Source organism: Sander vitreus, chromosome 5, assembly GCF_031162955.1.
Source record: "Sander vitreus isolate 19-12246 chromosome 5, sanVit1, whole genome shotgun sequence".
Classification (NCBI taxonomy): Eukaryota; Metazoa; Chordata; class Actinopteri; order Perciformes; family Percidae; genus Sander; species Sander vitreus.
Genome location: NC_135859.1, coordinates 22,291,450 through 22,307,443, shown reverse-complemented (window position 1 = coordinate 22,307,443; position 15,994 = coordinate 22,291,450). Strand labels below are relative to the sequence as shown.

The 15,994-nt window shown below is 40.6% G+C and overlaps 2 protein-coding genes across 2 annotated transcripts in view; one reads left to right on the top strand and one right to left on the bottom strand.

The window, feature by feature from the left end:
- Window positions 1-146: 146 nt before the first annotated feature.
- On the bottom strand, window positions 147-2,386 carry prxl2c (peroxiredoxin like 2C). The gene is made up of 6 exons (XM_078251003.1): window positions 2,131-2,386; window positions 1,761-1,829; window positions 1,554-1,607; window positions 1,374-1,479; window positions 1,151-1,285; window positions 147-1,028 (listed from the first exon to the last, which is right to left on the bottom strand). The coding sequence occupies exons 1-6, from the start codon at window positions 2,311-2,313 to the stop codon at window positions 898-900; spliced, it is 678 nt and encodes a 225-aa protein (XP_078107129.1). The 5' UTR covers window positions 2,314-2,386; the 3' UTR covers window positions 147-897.
- A 438-nt stretch (window positions 2,387-2,824) lies between these two features.
- Window positions 2,825-15,994, top strand: part of fbxl17 (F-box and leucine-rich repeat protein 17) — a 228,269-nt gene continuing 215,099 nt past the window's right edge. The window contains exons 1-6 of the mRNA XM_078250988.1: window positions 2,825-3,033; window positions 4,010-4,518; window positions 5,279-5,659; window positions 5,825-5,947; window positions 6,162-6,419; window positions 6,602-6,733. Coding sequence (XP_078107114.1) covers window positions 4,030-4,518; window positions 5,279-5,659; window positions 5,825-5,947; window positions 6,162-6,419; window positions 6,602-6,733 — 1,383 coding nt within the window. The 5' untranslated portion in view covers window positions 2,825-3,033; window positions 4,010-4,029. The remainder of the gene's footprint in view (window positions 3,034-4,009; window positions 4,519-5,278; window positions 5,660-5,824; window positions 5,948-6,161; window positions 6,420-6,601; window positions 6,734-15,994) is intronic.

Sequence of the window (15,994 nt, the reverse complement as noted above, 5' to 3'; positions counted from 1 at the left end):
CAGCTCCCACCCTGCACTGTTCATCTGCTGCAGCTGTATTGATAACGTTGGGAATGTAGTCCTACAGGGGTTGAATCCCATTTAGTTATACGACCATGCATTAAAGCGCGTATGTAGCATGACACAAGACAAATGCAGCCGAAAAATAGCAATACAACTTTACTTGCAATAAACACTGTGGATATGAGGGAAACATAAAAAGAAGACTCCATTATAGGGCCAATTACTAAGTGCACCAGTTGTTTTTAAGTTAATAAATATTAACCATGTAACCATACTACTGTACAAGTATAAGAACATAATTACACAACATAAGACGTAACTGATAGAAAATGTATAAAATGAAACCGTAATGCATTCAAATCCCTCTTACACTCAACCACACACATTCACACCACAGGGTGTATTTTGACAAAAACAATCTTATCTCAAGGACAACTTACAACTTTTTTCTTTTTTTAACCACATCATGTTCTTTATTGGCAGAACAGATTTGCTTAGTTTGCTTTGTTCAGAGCTTTTACCTTCATCAGCCCATGAGATGTGATTGGAAGCTCTGGAAAAAGCTAGTAAGAAGACCTTGAGTTAAGCGTCCCAAAACCAACAAAGGTGGAGAAGAATTGTTAATGACGTGTGCTTCACAAGGAGACAAAAGGGTTTAGGAAGAAGACACTGAGTTAAGATTTTTGTCAAACTATACGGTTTCCTAAACGTCAAGAATGAATTTTCACACTCAACATATACTGTACATTTCAGACCTATCCAAGATGTTGGCAAGGCAGCTTCCCAGTACAGACATGATAAACAGTAGACTGAGTCCACATAGCCTATATTTGTTACAGAGCATGACGTTGCTCAAACAGTGATGTGGGGAGAGGGAGGAAGGTGGCCAGCTGGTTACACATGGACGATCTTTGGCTTATCGCTGAAGTCCAGAGTCTGTTGAACTCCGGCGAGCTGCAGGAGCCAGTTAATGGGCATGTGGTCCAGACGGTTCATGTCAAAATGGGAAAAATGAACATGAGAGCCTGCGGAGAGAAGAAAGAGTGAGGGAGGAAAAGAGAAAGATCTAAAACAGTGGAGGCAGAGAGAGAAAATAAGATTGAGCAGAGTTACAAGGAAATCGAGAGAGAGCGACAGGAAAGATTACCTGGTCCTGCAATGATGGCTCCACCTTGCTGATGTAAGTCACCCTGGAAGTCAAATGCAGGGCTAGTCATGGCCCTCCATATACTCTTCATTTGTCCCATAAAGATACCAGACTTCACATGGGGACTAGGGTGGGCTATGTAGACATAAGCAAACACGAAGATTCAATTATTTACCATCTCAAAATATTCTGGGTTTATGGCCTTCTACTGTTATTGCATTACCTGAGTCCGTAAATTTCTCCTCTCTCTTCATCCCAAGCTTTTGATAAATGCACCTCTCTGGGTCCACATATATTTCATGAGGATACCCCGTCAATAAGCAGAAAGGCTAGATGAGATTGAAAACTAAATCAGCATGTGTGGCAGACTGAAATTATGCATGAGAATCAATAAATGAATTACCTCTATATGATGGTGAGCAGACTGACCAATCACAACTAGTCTAATGTCAGCATCCTGCAACAACACACATGCAAATGTGGGTTTTCAGAATCAATAATTTAGATGTTACAAAGCTATCACTACTATTAACTCTGATTCGCATGTAAAATGTGCAACTATGCTACCTAATTGCCTCCAGTGCATTCATAGTCGTGGATCAGGACTTACCTCCAGTGCTTCTTTAGGTATTTTGCTCAAATCCTCCACATATTCTTTACAGCTGTAGCACAAGAAATTCTGCAGGGACATACAGTATATAATACGTCAATAGGCTATTTAAAACATTGCTTTATAAAACTCTCATCTTGCACCTATTCTCTGTCTTCACCTATTGACATGATCTCTCCATTCCTCCATTGCAATCATAGCATGGGAAGCTGTTGGGGCATCTGTCCAGCAAAGCTGATGCTTACCTGTTGCCTAAAGTGATGCATTTATGAAAGCTCAACCTATAAACTTTAGCCTCTAATGATTTTACTCCAGGCAGTGTAGCCCATGAGTCGTCAGCAAGGTTAAGCCAAACAAAGTTTTTCCCTACCCGCACGAAAATTATGACCGATTTCCTGTCTTGATATAATTTCTTGAACGGATCAGACACTCCATGTCGGTCGTAAATTAAACAATCTTCGACGTCTTCAAGACGAAAATCGACAGAAGGGGTCCTAATTGCCCGATGTTCTGAATTTACTTGTCGAGTTATTGGTAAAACTGGTTCAGCCATTTTTTTTTTCTGAGGCTTCCCGAATTCGCATTGCTATTTTGGGAGTTGCCGTTCAGGCTTGAAGAGCTGGTGGCCACAAATTCACGCCCCTAAACCCTAAACTGTGTGTGTGTGTGTGTGTGTGTGTGTGTGTGTGTGTGTGCGCGCGTATGTGTGTGCGTGTGTGTGTGTGAGAGCGAGAGAGAGAGAGAACAGCAAAGTAAATTGGCTGTAGATATTCATAGTTAATAGTAATAGGCCTAGTTAATATTGACTTAAATTCACTTGATTTGCAGATTATTTCCTGAGATGTGTGCATGCCATGGCATTCTGAGAAAGTAGTCATAGTTAAAAAAAAAAAACAACAACAAAAAAACAATTATGATCATGCACAAACTAGGGCTAGGGATACTTGAGCCTAAACTTTCTTTCGGCTTCAATCCCATCTCCCACAAGGCCCCACACCAGCATGACGAATTACGAATCGCCCTCCTCGGCTTCCTTCCCGCTGCTCTCTTGGTGCGGAAGTGCTGTCCTCCAGAGCAGCAGCAGCAGCAGCAGCAGCAGCAGCAGCAGCAGAGACAGAGCTGCCACTGTTTGGATAAATACTACGCTGGTTCAGTAGCAGGTTTTCTCGCCTCCGCGCCTCTCCGTCCGGGACTTGTCAGCACACATCTTGACCGTGCAGCATAGCAGTATTATGCGAGTACCGTCCGGAGTGTGGGGGCACCGTGTGAAGTGGTGAGACATGTTTCATGTTGGGGCTACAGCTAAGTTAGCATCTAGTGATGGAGCAAGCTAGCCTGCAGAAAAATGCACTGGGTTAGCACTGGAACCGTGTCTTGTTCTCCAAAAGAGGGTGTGAATATGTTGCAGATGTTGGAGCTAATATTAGACATATACCTGTCGTGACGTCTGACACAACACAACCGTCACCTTAATACTGTGTGTGTGTGTGTGTGTGTGTGTGTGTGTGTGTGTGTGTGTTTTAAACAAATGACCACCTGTTCCATGTTTAAATATTTTCATTTCGTTCATCGTTGCTGTTTTCTGTTGACTATTGGATGACAAATCTGCTATAGTAACGTAACTTTAACGTAGACAACAAAATCAGGGGTTTAACGTGTGACAATGGGGAGTGTGAAGACAGTGTTGGCTACCATCAGTCTATTTTCATGTTCTCAGCTGTTTCAATAGCTCTTGATTGTCCCTGACACTTAAAGGAGAGGCTTTTCTCAGGTCTATCTTAATACACATGTTATTATGTACATTTCCAGTCATTGGTTGCTGTAATTGGTTCTCCTGTCCATATACTGGTTGTGAAGGGATCTCTTTCTAACAAATGTGTTTGACTGTTGAAAACTGTCATGTACTGGAAGTTAATCGATTGCCAGATCTTGTTTTACAAATTCATTTTTTATAGCTATTAACTGAGTTAAGTCATAATTTTGCCAATGTTATACAATTTTATGTCGGCAAAGGTCTTGTATGGTTGCTTGTGTTAAGACAACAGTAAACACTGCCGTGCTTGAGATGTTTGTCTTGTTTTGATAAATGAACAAGAAAAAGGTACTGAAATAAAATGTAGTTTTTGTATTGGTACCCAAACTCGGGTATTGTATTGACACCAACAATCATACCCTGTCCTTCACTACTGTGATCTTCAAGGTCCTTAGAATATTCCCGATTAATGAGTTGACTCCTTTTTTTGTTCTAGAGTTTCCTTGAATCATCTATATGGGCCATCTTCTCTCGAAAAATGGTTACCGCGTGAAGAAGAGGACACACAAGTTGCATCATAGGAAGAAGAAGAAGAGGAACTGTTTCCTGCAGCTGCCTTGCATGCTCTGCTTCATTGTCCACAGCAACAGCAGCGGTCTTGACGACGACAGCGACCATTTGGAGGCCGGTGTCAACGGCAGTGTGTGCCGTCACAACAGCATCACAGGAATCAGTGTCCCTGGTGTGGGTGGAGTTGGCATCGGAGCAGCAGCTGCCTCGAAGCTTGCCGAGCGATACGCAACACTCACATCTCCCGAGGAATGCTCTAAGTTCCTGTTGTCACCACGGGAGCTGGTTATCTGGGAGGGCCAAGGGAGGAGCCTTTTATCAGCTGTTCCTGCCAAACTGATTGCACCGCCGGTGCTGTTCCGAACCGCTGGGGTATCTGTGACCGTGCCCATACCTGTACCTGTGCCTGGCTGCACCAACGACTACACTGAGATGGTAGGGAGCTGGTGAAGCTACAGCATTGACCCAAATCTGTACTGATGGCCTAAACAGCCATGATTTACCAGTGCTGCTGCTATTGGTTGATAGGGGTGTCTGTACTAATAAGTAGTCATAGGATTTAGACTGATTACTTATTTTAACAAAGAAAAGTGTCCCTCCCCAGATGAATGCAGTCATGCGTAAGGATTTCCTAAAATCTTATTTAAGAATATTTGCGAAAAAATGATGCTCGACACCACTGACAAACATTTCTGGCAGTGACCAATGACCATTAAATCGACTAAAATATGTTTGCCAACCAATACCATAACTGAATGAGAGCAGCCCCACTGTTTATAATAGTGTGTGTGTGTGTATATATATATATATATATATATATATATATTAAAAAAAAAAGAAGACGGATTTGAATCAGCTCAAAGCTTGAACAAAAGTCCAGCTGTTTTAAAGCGAAACATTACACAGTAGGTTTTTTGTGTTCTCAAGATATAAGATATGTAATAACAGAATTGCAGCAGTCACAAGTCAAACTTCACACTCAAAGCCACAGCTTCTTTTACTCCTTGTTTTATTTTGTTCTCATTGAGTCTCCAAGGTAAAGGGTGCTGTTTTGAGTCAATGTTTCATAATGTGGGCGGTGTAATGTTCTTCAACACTGCAATTGCATTTAAAGGCTTTGCACTCAAATCTGCCTTGACTTGCCTGAAGATAATCTGGTTCCACCTTGCTGATCTGTGTGTGTCTCTGGGTGCAGGTGTGTAAGAGGAAGTGCTCAGAGGTGCAGAGGTGCACTCCCTGTAAGCAGCCGCGCTGCGCCTTCGCTGCCCCTGACGGAGTGCTGGAGAACGGGGGAGTGGGAGGAGGAGGGGGAGAGGCTGCCTCAAACTCTGAAACTGGCCACTGCCACCTTCCCCTCTGTCCACTTCCCTCCTCCTCCGCTTCTTCTTCCTCTGCCTCCTCCTCTTCCTCCTCACCTGCTGACGGCTGCTGTGGGTTGGGTCTTCATGCTGATTTGCCCCACAGTTCAGACTCATCCCCCTGCTGCCTGCATCATTATGACGACTGTCATGCGCGAAGTTCTGACGCTGCTGATCACTCAAGTATCAACCACCTGCCTTCCTCCATCCTTCTTAAGGTCAGAGTTCATCAAAGAGTTATTATTATTGGCATTGTACAATAAATAACTTGACAGCTGAACCACAGCATCCGAATGGTTGTTGAATGGCTTTTACTAGACTGGAAACACGAATGCTGAATGGATTATTCTTTGTGTATGACATTTTCTTTTGCCTCTTTGCAGGTGCTCTCCCACTTGACAGTGAAGGAGCGCTGTCTGTGTGCCTCTCTGGTGTGTAAGTACTGGCGGGACCTCTGCTTGGACTTCCAATTCTGGAAGCAAATCGACCTCAGTGGCCTACAACAAGTAAGCACGTAGGGTAGTGGATTTTTTTTGGCTGAGACTCCATTGTCTTCAGACATGATTCTCTAATATCAGTAGAGCAGTATACTGTCTGTCTTGTCAGTTTTTCACATTGTACATTTTTGACATTAAGTTAATACTCTGGCAGTGAAGAGGAGAAAGTATTTTTAAATTTTTTTTTTTACTACTGACTTTCATCTCTCTTTGTGTTCGCCAGGTAAATGATGATCTCCTGGTGAAAATAGCCTCTCGGAGGCAGAATGTGACGGAGATTAACATCTCGGATTGCAGAGGGGTCCACGACCATGGTGTGTCCTCCCTGGCCTCACACTGTCCAGGCCTGCAGAAGTATACGGCATACCGCTGCAAGCAGCTGGGTGACATGTCCCTCTCGGCCTTGGCTTTACACTGCCCTCTGCTGGTGAAGGTGCATGTTGGCAACCAGGACAAACTGACGGATGAAGCACTGAAAAAGGTATCCATTCAAAGCTTCCTTTTTCAGTGTTTAGATATTTGCTTGTCTGTGATACACCCACCTCATTTGTTGTTTTTACTTACAAATGAAAAGTGAAGTGATACTCTTATAAAATTATTCAGGTGAAGATTTCCAGTATGTAATCTTACATATACTAAATAATGTGTCATTTTTGCCTTCAGATGGGAGAGCACTGCAGTGAGATGAAGGACATCCACTTGGGTCAGTGCTACAGTATCACAGATGAAGGCATGGTGGCCTTGGCCAGAGGATGCCCTAAACTGCAGAGACTCTACTTACAAGAGAACAAACTGGTCAGTCATCTGGTCTCAGATCTGTGCTTTTTCTCCTTGTTTGCTTTACGGTTTCTGCTCGTACAGGAGCCAAAGTGTCTGTGTCTCTGTTTGGCAATGTGAAGTGTGAATTTATCTTACATAGGCTCTCCATTGGTACTCATCTCAGTTATGTAACCACTACTGATATTCTGGGGTTATAAGAATATTGTCAGAGCAGTGGCTCTGTCTCTTGCATGTCTTACTGTTGGTTATCGTTATGTTGGAGAATTTACAGCCGGAAACTGTACCGGATGCGCCTTCTCTCAATAAGTGCACTTTTACTGTCCAGATTTATCCATTTCGGTTTCACTTCTCAGTCTTATGATGATCAGACCTTGGAGGTCCTTAGTTTATACAATTAATTTTTTTAAGATTATTTTTTGGGGCATTTTTAGGCCTTTATTTTCACAGGACAGATGAAGACATGATAGGGGAGAGCGAGAGGGGGAATGACATGCAGCAAAGGGCCGCAGGTCGGAACCAAACCCGCGGCCGCTGCGTCGAGGAGTAAACCTCTATATATATGTGTGCCTGCTCTACCAACTGAACTAACCCGGCCACAGTTTATACATTTTAATGAGGGGATGCTATTTTTTTTAAACTACTGTAACTCATTAATGCTTGAATATATATGGTTCATATCAACACCACCCACATGTTTATGTCAATGCAGATATGTGGGCGCATACATATGTTGGCTGACTAATGTCTTAATCAGTTTAATGACTGATCTCATTATCACAGCTGGTTTTGTTTTATATTTCGTGACTTCAGTCAGCTGAACTGCTTTTTTCACTCCCTTTTCACTTTAAACCACCACTAGATGTCACTGTTTTCCAATTTCTGAAAACAGCTGCTTTCGTTTTGTAGACCACAGCTGGTTTATACTAAATGCCGAATTGTGTACATCTCCTCAAAATTACAATCACGTATTGTCTTTTACTTTATTTGTCATTTAGTACATAATTATAATACAGAAAGAGAACAGAAATAGTCAAACAGGCTGTTTCTGCCCCCTTTTATTTAGATCTTCCTTTGCTAATGCTCTTGCACTTTTTCCTGCTAATATTTCTTTGCAGTCCATGAGTAATTATGACCTTGATGAATTAGTCTGCTTTAAGTTGTTAACAATAGCTCAGTTTGTTAAAATCCCATTCATCATCCTAATAGTATATGAAATTAGAGATTACCTCTAGGTGAGAGATTAATATTGCTGCTGATAACATTTCAGCGCAGCAGTATCGATTTCAGACAGTCATTTTTCAGGCGTGAGATCGTTGCAGTTATTTTAGCTTCCTGTCATTAGGGTGAAGAGAAATGGGCTGAGCCTATATGGCAATTGTTATGTCTAGGCTCTCTGGTTGCTTGGCCTAAAATTATCATTAAGTTTGGCAGGAATTAAGACGACCCAGAAACACTTACCTTTCAATTTTTCCACAGAGGCCATTTATTCTCTGTGACTGCTTAAAGAGACTACCTAAGGTTCCCTCCTCCTAGTTCTCAGGAAAAATAAACTGATTTTGTTGCTTTGAGGGAAAATGGTTGTAATTACAGTCTCAAAATGAGTTTGGCTGAATATGTTGGCAATGTGACATCCAAAAATATGCATGACCGCTAAAAGATGCTTGTTCATATCTTGTTTTTGTGCTCATTTATACTGTTGGCTTTATTGTAATAATTATGAAAATGGTATCACATATGAAGACATTAAAAGGTTATTTCTCTTTTGGTCAGCTGTTTTTAGACCAACTCAAAGGGTTTAAAACAGGGTGGAAACAGGCTTATTCTGAACGCTTTATGCAAGAAATGAATGAACCCTTCTTGGACCATTGTGGGGGGTGAACCTTTGTTCTCTACATGCATTGATCCAGGATTGAGGTGAGCTTTTCAGTTTTGCACAGTCATGGGACACAATAGTGAAAGCTCCTCTCCTCTCCTCTCCTCTCCTCTCCTCTCCCTCTGCTGGCTTTTGTGGTACAAGGAATCCTGTCTCTGTCTCTCTTAATCAATCACAGATGAGGATGGATCTTTCACTCACTGTGATCTGCCCTCTCTTTCTCCTCCTCCAAAATTGAATAATTGAATTGCTGCAGGATGTTTCCGTGTGGTCTTTCACTCGCCCTTCTTTGCCACATGTACACCCACATACATTTTTTCGTTCTTTCCTTCCCCCCTTCTTGTCGTGGTTGTGGTTTCAGTTCCATGCTGGCGGGTCTTCTCTCTGTGTTAAGACCATATCCCGCTCTGTAGCTGGTTAAATTGCTTTTTTGTGGGATGGGGGCAGCATCTCCGAATAAGCTTGCGTAGCCTTAAGGAGTACTAGCACTAACATTATTAGTACTAACTCTGATAATGTTGCTCTGTTTTTTTTTGTTTTTTTTTGCAGTTTGTTTACACTATTAAGGAAGGTTTTGGAGACTTTGAGTGGAGATATGTTTGGTGCTCTCTTTTCACTGTTCCTTTAGTTGCAAAAGACATACTGAAGGGCACGCCAGTTATATTTTTAAACAAATGACAGTTGAAAGTTGCTAATGCAATGCTGAGGATGTCTCCAGCAGTGACTAGTGTCTCCAAATGTTGTTTACAGATGACAAATTGACTCTTGCTCTTTCATTGCTTGTTAGCCTGGGGCCAAATCAACCATGGGCTACAGATAACCTTGGGCTAAAAGATTTTGTGAAAAGCAGGTGACTTTGGTGTCTCAGTGCCCCACTCATTTTGACTCCTTCTACCATGCATTTTTTATTCATCCAGTATGTATGCCAGAGTTGGTTATATTGCACCAGTTGCCTTTCAAGGCTTGTTTTCATCTTCTGAAGTGTTTTTTTTCTCTCTTCCCCATTCATAGTCTGTTCTCTTCTACCACCTCGAAGGGCAAAGGCTCTGAGAATAGCAAATTCCCCTTTTCCTCATCTCAATTCAATTTGCCGTAGGGGGGAAGAGACAGCTCTGAGAGTCTAACTCTGAGTTCTGTCAGCTTCATAGACCAACTGGTGGACGAACTATACGCTGCGAAAACCTCTTGTCACCCATCTTTCCATGTCGGTAACTTTGCTCCAATATTCCTTTAAATTAAACATACGTTGCAATCTGCAGACATTTTTGCTGGGGAAGCACTTTTCTACTTTATTTTCCTCTCTTAACTATCTGCTCTCCTGTCTAGTTAAAATCAAACGGTGTGCACTTAATTTTTCTGCAATTTGACGGGAAGATTCTTCCACTGGCTCATCTCAAAGACATTGTGTCTGCCTACACACACTTTCTCTCCCTCTCTCTCTCAAACACACACACACACAGGCTCTGATTATTTACAGTTTTAATTAGTCTAAAATGTGGAAATGTAAGTGGAATTGGAGATGACCTAACATAGATTACCATGTGCCCTCAATTTAGGTGTAATTACCACTCTGCATGTACAATCAGAGCTTCTCTCCCCTGCTTTCACTACGTTTTCCACCTCTCTCACGTTGGCATTGGGGATGTGTTCGTCTGTGGAACAGCATGAAACACTGGAAAAGACGAACTGTCTTGAATAGTGAATAGTGTTTTTTAGCCATCGGTCAGTGAAGGAGGCCTTATCTCCCGCTCTGATTGGCTGTCTGTCTGGCTGGTCAGTAGTTGGGTTTTTGCTGACTGCAAGGCTCCACCGGTCCAATCAAACCTAATCGCGGATTAAAATGTATATTGACATTATCAGATTTAATTAGATGGATTAGAGGGAGAGCAAAGACAAAGGAAGTGATAATGATAGCTGTCAGTTATTATGGGATAGACCTTTTGACATAAACCAACACACACTAAAACACACAGAGGCCTAGTTTAAACACTGGAAGCGACACACACATGGGAACAGATAAATTGAATAACTGCCAGCTGCACTGAAATCTCCTCTGGAAACTTTGTTCACGTGTTTTGACTGTAATTAGAGATAAATAGAACCACTCTGACCAGACACACACACACACACACACACACACACAAACAAAACAGTGCATTGGCCATCTCCTCTTCCAGATCTCCCCAATCCCCTCTAGTCTTCATAGACAGGAGTTTAGACTTTTTAGGAGGTTGAATGATGTATTTTGTCAGTGTAACTGTTAATGGCACAGGATTATGTCCGTCAGAGTGTGGAAAAGCTCTGTTCACATCCAGAATTTCCATTCTTCCATGTCGTCAAGAAGCCTCTTTAGTTTTCTCTCTTTGTCTTTATGTCTTTCGCTCGTATTGTCTGTCTTTGTCTCTGTGGATATGGGAGGTAGCCGTATGTAGGTAAGGTCAAGATAGAAATAACTGCACCAAACTTTTTTTTAAATATTTTTTTATTAAGACACATTTGTTTTTTATTTTATCCCTTCCTTTTCCCCTCACCTCTTCTTATTATGCCTCATTTCTATGTCTATTTCTTAATATTATACTTTTGTTATAATATTCTTCATCATCAAGTTTTTTTCTAGTTGTGGTTATTGCAGTGACTAAAGGAACATTTTGTGAAATGTTGGTACTAGGTTCACACCATGTTTAGAGCTGAGACAATCAATCAACAAAATAATTTATCCGCAACAGTTTTGGAAATGGATGAATTGCTTTACCCTGTGTAGTTTTTGACCACTAGTAGTGCTACAGAGTAATGTTTTTACAGTTGGGATTACATCTTCTGTTTATCATGCATGATGTTGAAATATTTCCATCATTGACTCTGCAAATGTTTCATGAGAAAAGAAAATGGTTTGTTAGACCTCAAGGATATACACACTGTGTTTTTGTGAGTAACACTAAACTTAAACATAACCTTGTTCGTTTACAAGAAAACGCCACAAGGCACCGTTAAGTAATTTGTTACGCACACACGTCAGAAACCACCGGGTTCCAGCTTCCCAGTGTCAGTATTTGCTGGTTTTCTCAGACTGTTATGACAATAAACTGAATGCCACTGTGGAGGTTTATCTTTGACACTGGAAACGGCAGTTGACAAAACAAAGCTTTTGACCGTGTTACATGGTCTTCTTCAACTGAGCACATTTCCGTCTGCTAAGATATATAAATGTGTGTGTATATATATATATATTTATTTATTTATTTTTATTACCTTTTCACTGTATGTACTTTATCCTGGAAAGTACATTTCTAGGATAAAGCCTGACATCCGGCTCTGCCCCTCACCCTCCACTCACTGTGTTGCCGTTCTCAAAATCCCTTCGCTACGTGAAACGACAAACTTCGAGCTACTAAGCCACACGCTGAAAATGGCAAGAAAATTCGGAGCACACAATAACTGGTGAATGATTGTAAATATTTGCAAAGAATATCTTTGCGGCATTTACTCTCTAACTGGGACGTTGTTGGACCGACTGGCGGGATTACTATGGACAAAGTACACACGGCGATACACTGGTAAGAGCAAATTACGTTTAACCATATATCCAGCTAATTTAAATAGCTAACGTTGCTGTATTGTGTGAACAGTTTTCCGTTCTGTTTGTTTTTGCGTTTTCTTTTGTGGGGTGCAAATGTTCCACCAAAACAGGTTCCTTCCTGAGACTATTTTGCAGAGCCACCGTCACTGCGTCCAGAGCTTAGCGTTGCCCAAGACGATTGTGATTTGGTTTAAAAAAAATTAAAACAACCCAGAGTGTTTTGTTCTCCTATCCCAGAATGTAACAGTGGTGTAGCCAGACCTTACTTCACAGCGCTGTGGAGATATGTCTGGGAATGTGAGACTAGGCGAGCCCTAACTGTGTCTGACTCATTACGATAAGGACATGAGGTTAGTTTAAGTAATAAACTATGTGAATTATAGTCTTTAAAACTTTTATTGTCACCATTGGCACTGCTTACATTCTCAGTATGTAATCTAAGCTAACAGCACATTCTTCTCTCCGATATCCTCCTCTTCATTGCTCTTTTGAAGTGCCTCCATATCGATCTGTGTCCCCAAAAAGCTGCTGTTTGTGTGTGTGTGGGGCGGTTGCTGATCGGCCTTCGCCTGAAGAGTAATCAGATGCATTAATGAGCTCTGACATAAACTCTAACAGCCGGCTGCACTCAGACACAGACATCGTCGATATGTTCCCTCTGCCGTCTGCCCAAGAACAAAACAAGTTTTAAAGGGAAGAAAGTGAAAGCACTTTTAGAAATGTGAGCCTGTGAAGTGCACCTCCAAAGCAATATTTCCCCATGCAACAATGTTTTCTTTTCAACATTAGTTACCCCGGGAAAAGATTCAGTATCAACGCTAAGCATTTCTTTCCTGACTCTACAGTATCAATAACACAGGTTAAATTATATTTAAAAAAATAAAAACAAGGAAAGACCTTGGAGTGGCTGGATGCTCACTTGGATTCCCTGAGTGGCTCATAGAAATGTTAAAAGCATAAAACTTATTATTGTCAAACTTGTGGAAAGAAAACAAAGTCAAGTGAATGACAGACATTATGACTGAGAAGTGTGACAGCCAATATAGCTGGCTTTCTATTGTTGAACAGTGACAGAATGCCAAAAATGACAATGGTTATTGCCAGAGACAAATGTAGTTGTTTGGCAGGTCACAAATGGAGAGCAGCTAAAGTAGTGAGGGAAACGTCTGCTGGTGATGCCTACATTTCCTTTGAAGTAGTAGTAGTAGTAGTTAGTAGTAGTTAGTAGTGTTTACCAGCAGAAGTTAGATTCAAAACTGTATGTCCTTGCATAGAGAACGAGTTTCACTCACAATAAAAATTATTAGTTTGCTATCCTCTTAGATCATCCATGGTAAAAAAAAATATGTATAGTATAAAATAGAAACTTAGAGGATCAGGGAAGTAAGGGCTGTTCAACAGCTCTATAGCCTGGGGGGGGGGAGTTAGTAGTGGGAATACAGACATCAATAACAGCACTAGTATATTTACAGTAGGTCCTGATTCTAGTGTCTATGTCAAAGATAAACTCATTTGAAGTAAATCCGAGAATATTGACTAAGTTGTATACCCTTTTTATTTGAAGTATATTTGCTTTATTTGTTTATATGCCTTTTTTTTTTTTTTTTTTATAGAACAAGAACCAAATTTAATGCGTCGTTAACTCAAAACGCAGATCTCTTCCATAGCTTAATACTCAAAAGGTCCTCATAAAGTCCGATTTTCAATTGCCCCAAAGATATCCTTTATGACTACAGCAAACAAACAAACGGAAGGGTCCCATCCCCCCCACCCCAGAAGGCATGAGACATAGTACAAGAGATATGCAGTTTACTTTGCCAACATGTTGATATCTTTTTTACATAGTGTGCCTTTGTGGTATTGGACATTGTTTTTTCACCTTTTGTCAGATTGGCCACTTCAAATAACCCTTAATTCTTCTTTTCTTTTAATCTTTGAACTTTAATATTTTGTGGTGACACTAACTCTAGATCACAAAACAAGTCACAGCACTCATATCAGCACTCTTTTTCTCAAATGTTAAATGTACACAGCACCTGCAATGTTCACTGCTTTGGACCTCCAGTTCAGGTGCTCTTGGTTTTCACCTGCAGAGGGTGTAGTAGGACTGGATAAAAGCAGTGGTACAACAGTGGGCGAACAGGCAGCTGAATGCCGCCGAGTGTTTCTTTAATACTTACACTGCACGTAAAAGAATGTTTTTAAAAACTTGATGATATAAATAAATATTTGAGTAACACAAATCTTTCCTTAACGAAGTCTTTTTCTGTGTGGTTTATGTGCCTGCAACAGTGTGTAGAAAGGAAAATTCACAAGAAGTCTTTTTTTAAAGTCAGTTTGACTTGGATAAGAATGATGCTTTATAACCTGTTGATACTTAGGCTCTAAGATTTTCCTGCACAAATATAAATGTGTAAAGCGGGTGGTTGCCGTTTGCACCTTTCATGTCCTTTTGACTGGCATGTAATTTATGTAAGAATTTGAATACTATTGAAATGAAAATAAGCATATTCTCACCTGTAGTCAGAAACTCTGAATGGCCTTTGCAGTGGTAATACATAATCTCTTAGTACTGTAGATGTTGTAGCAGCACTCATCTCCTTGACATTATCAAGCATTCGCCCGCAGCTACCAGAGTACCAGGAAAAGCACTGAAGAATATTAATGTGAATGTGACTTCCATTTCTATTCCTTCTCTTTACATTGCTTACTCTGGCTGAGCACATGGAGGGACGGCAGTCTGAGACGGGGATTTAATCTGAGATAAAACCCACATTTCATTATTATTATTATTATTATTATTTTTTTTGCTTTAAAAATGTTTACTGGCTGGCTAGTGGGCAGGCTGTGCAAAATGTATCCAACCTTCTGGCTAATAACTCACTGTTAGATTTTATTAGATGGCTTTGTTTTAAGTATGAAAAAGGAGCACCTATGTTGAGTGAAGTTAAATAGGGTGATATATAGACTTATTAGTTGATGAATTAATTTGTCGATTTACAAAAGTTAATTGGCAACTATTTTTATAATCAATTTATTGTTGTAGGAATTCTTTCAAGCAAAAATGACAAACAATTGTTGGGAGGATTTGATGCTTGTATCTGACACATATGATAATAATCATAATATCTTTGGGTTTTGGGCTGTTTGCCAGATAAAACAAGCAATTTGAATTTGTCACCTTGGGCTTTTGGAAAATATGATATGGTAGATAGTTTACAGACAGAATCATTAATTAATTGTTTAAGTGATTTTTCAAGCAAAACTGCCCAAACAACAATCGATGAAGTCCTTAAATGTGAGAAGAATGTGTTCCTTTTCTTGGTTTTACATTGTGGTAAATTGAATATTTTTGAGTTTTAGACTGTTGGTTGGGCAAAGCACGACGTTTAATGACACTGGCTTGTAGAGATGTTCAGATACCGATACTGCCTAAAACGCTGGTATCGGTATCGGGAAGTACTGGAGTTAATGCACTGATCCGATACCACGTAATAAAGCCCTGAAGAAATTCTACGTTAAAGTAGTTTATTTATGTTCTTTTTTCGTTATAACTGACTGTCAAACTGCATAATAAAAGAACGTTCTGTGGCATTCATGTTTCACAGAGAGTTTAACCTGAGCCAGACCGACAACAAAGATAGAAATAATATCACATCCATACAGGGATAGTAGTATACAGTTGTTAAAATATATGACACACTGGTATCGGATCGGTACTCGGTATCGGCCGATACGCAAGTTCAGGTATCGGAATCGGTAAGCAAAAAATGGTATCGGACCATCTCTACTGCCTTGTGCTGTAGGATATTGTGATGTGACACTT

Excerpts from the sequence above, each read along its gene's own strand:
- prxl2c (XM_078251003.1), bottom strand. The coding sequence starts at position 2,313 with ATGGCTGAACCAGTTTTACCAATAACTCGACAAGTAAATTCAGAACAT. Across the intron at positions 1,608-1,760 it reads TACCTAAAGAAGCACTGGAG|GATGCTGACATTAGACTAGT; the intron begins GTAAGTCCTGAT and ends GTGTTGTTGCAG. Across the intron at positions 1,286-1,373 it reads GGAGAAATTTACGGACTCAG|CCCACCCTAGTCCCCATGTG; the intron begins GTAATGCAATAA and ends ATGTCTACATAG.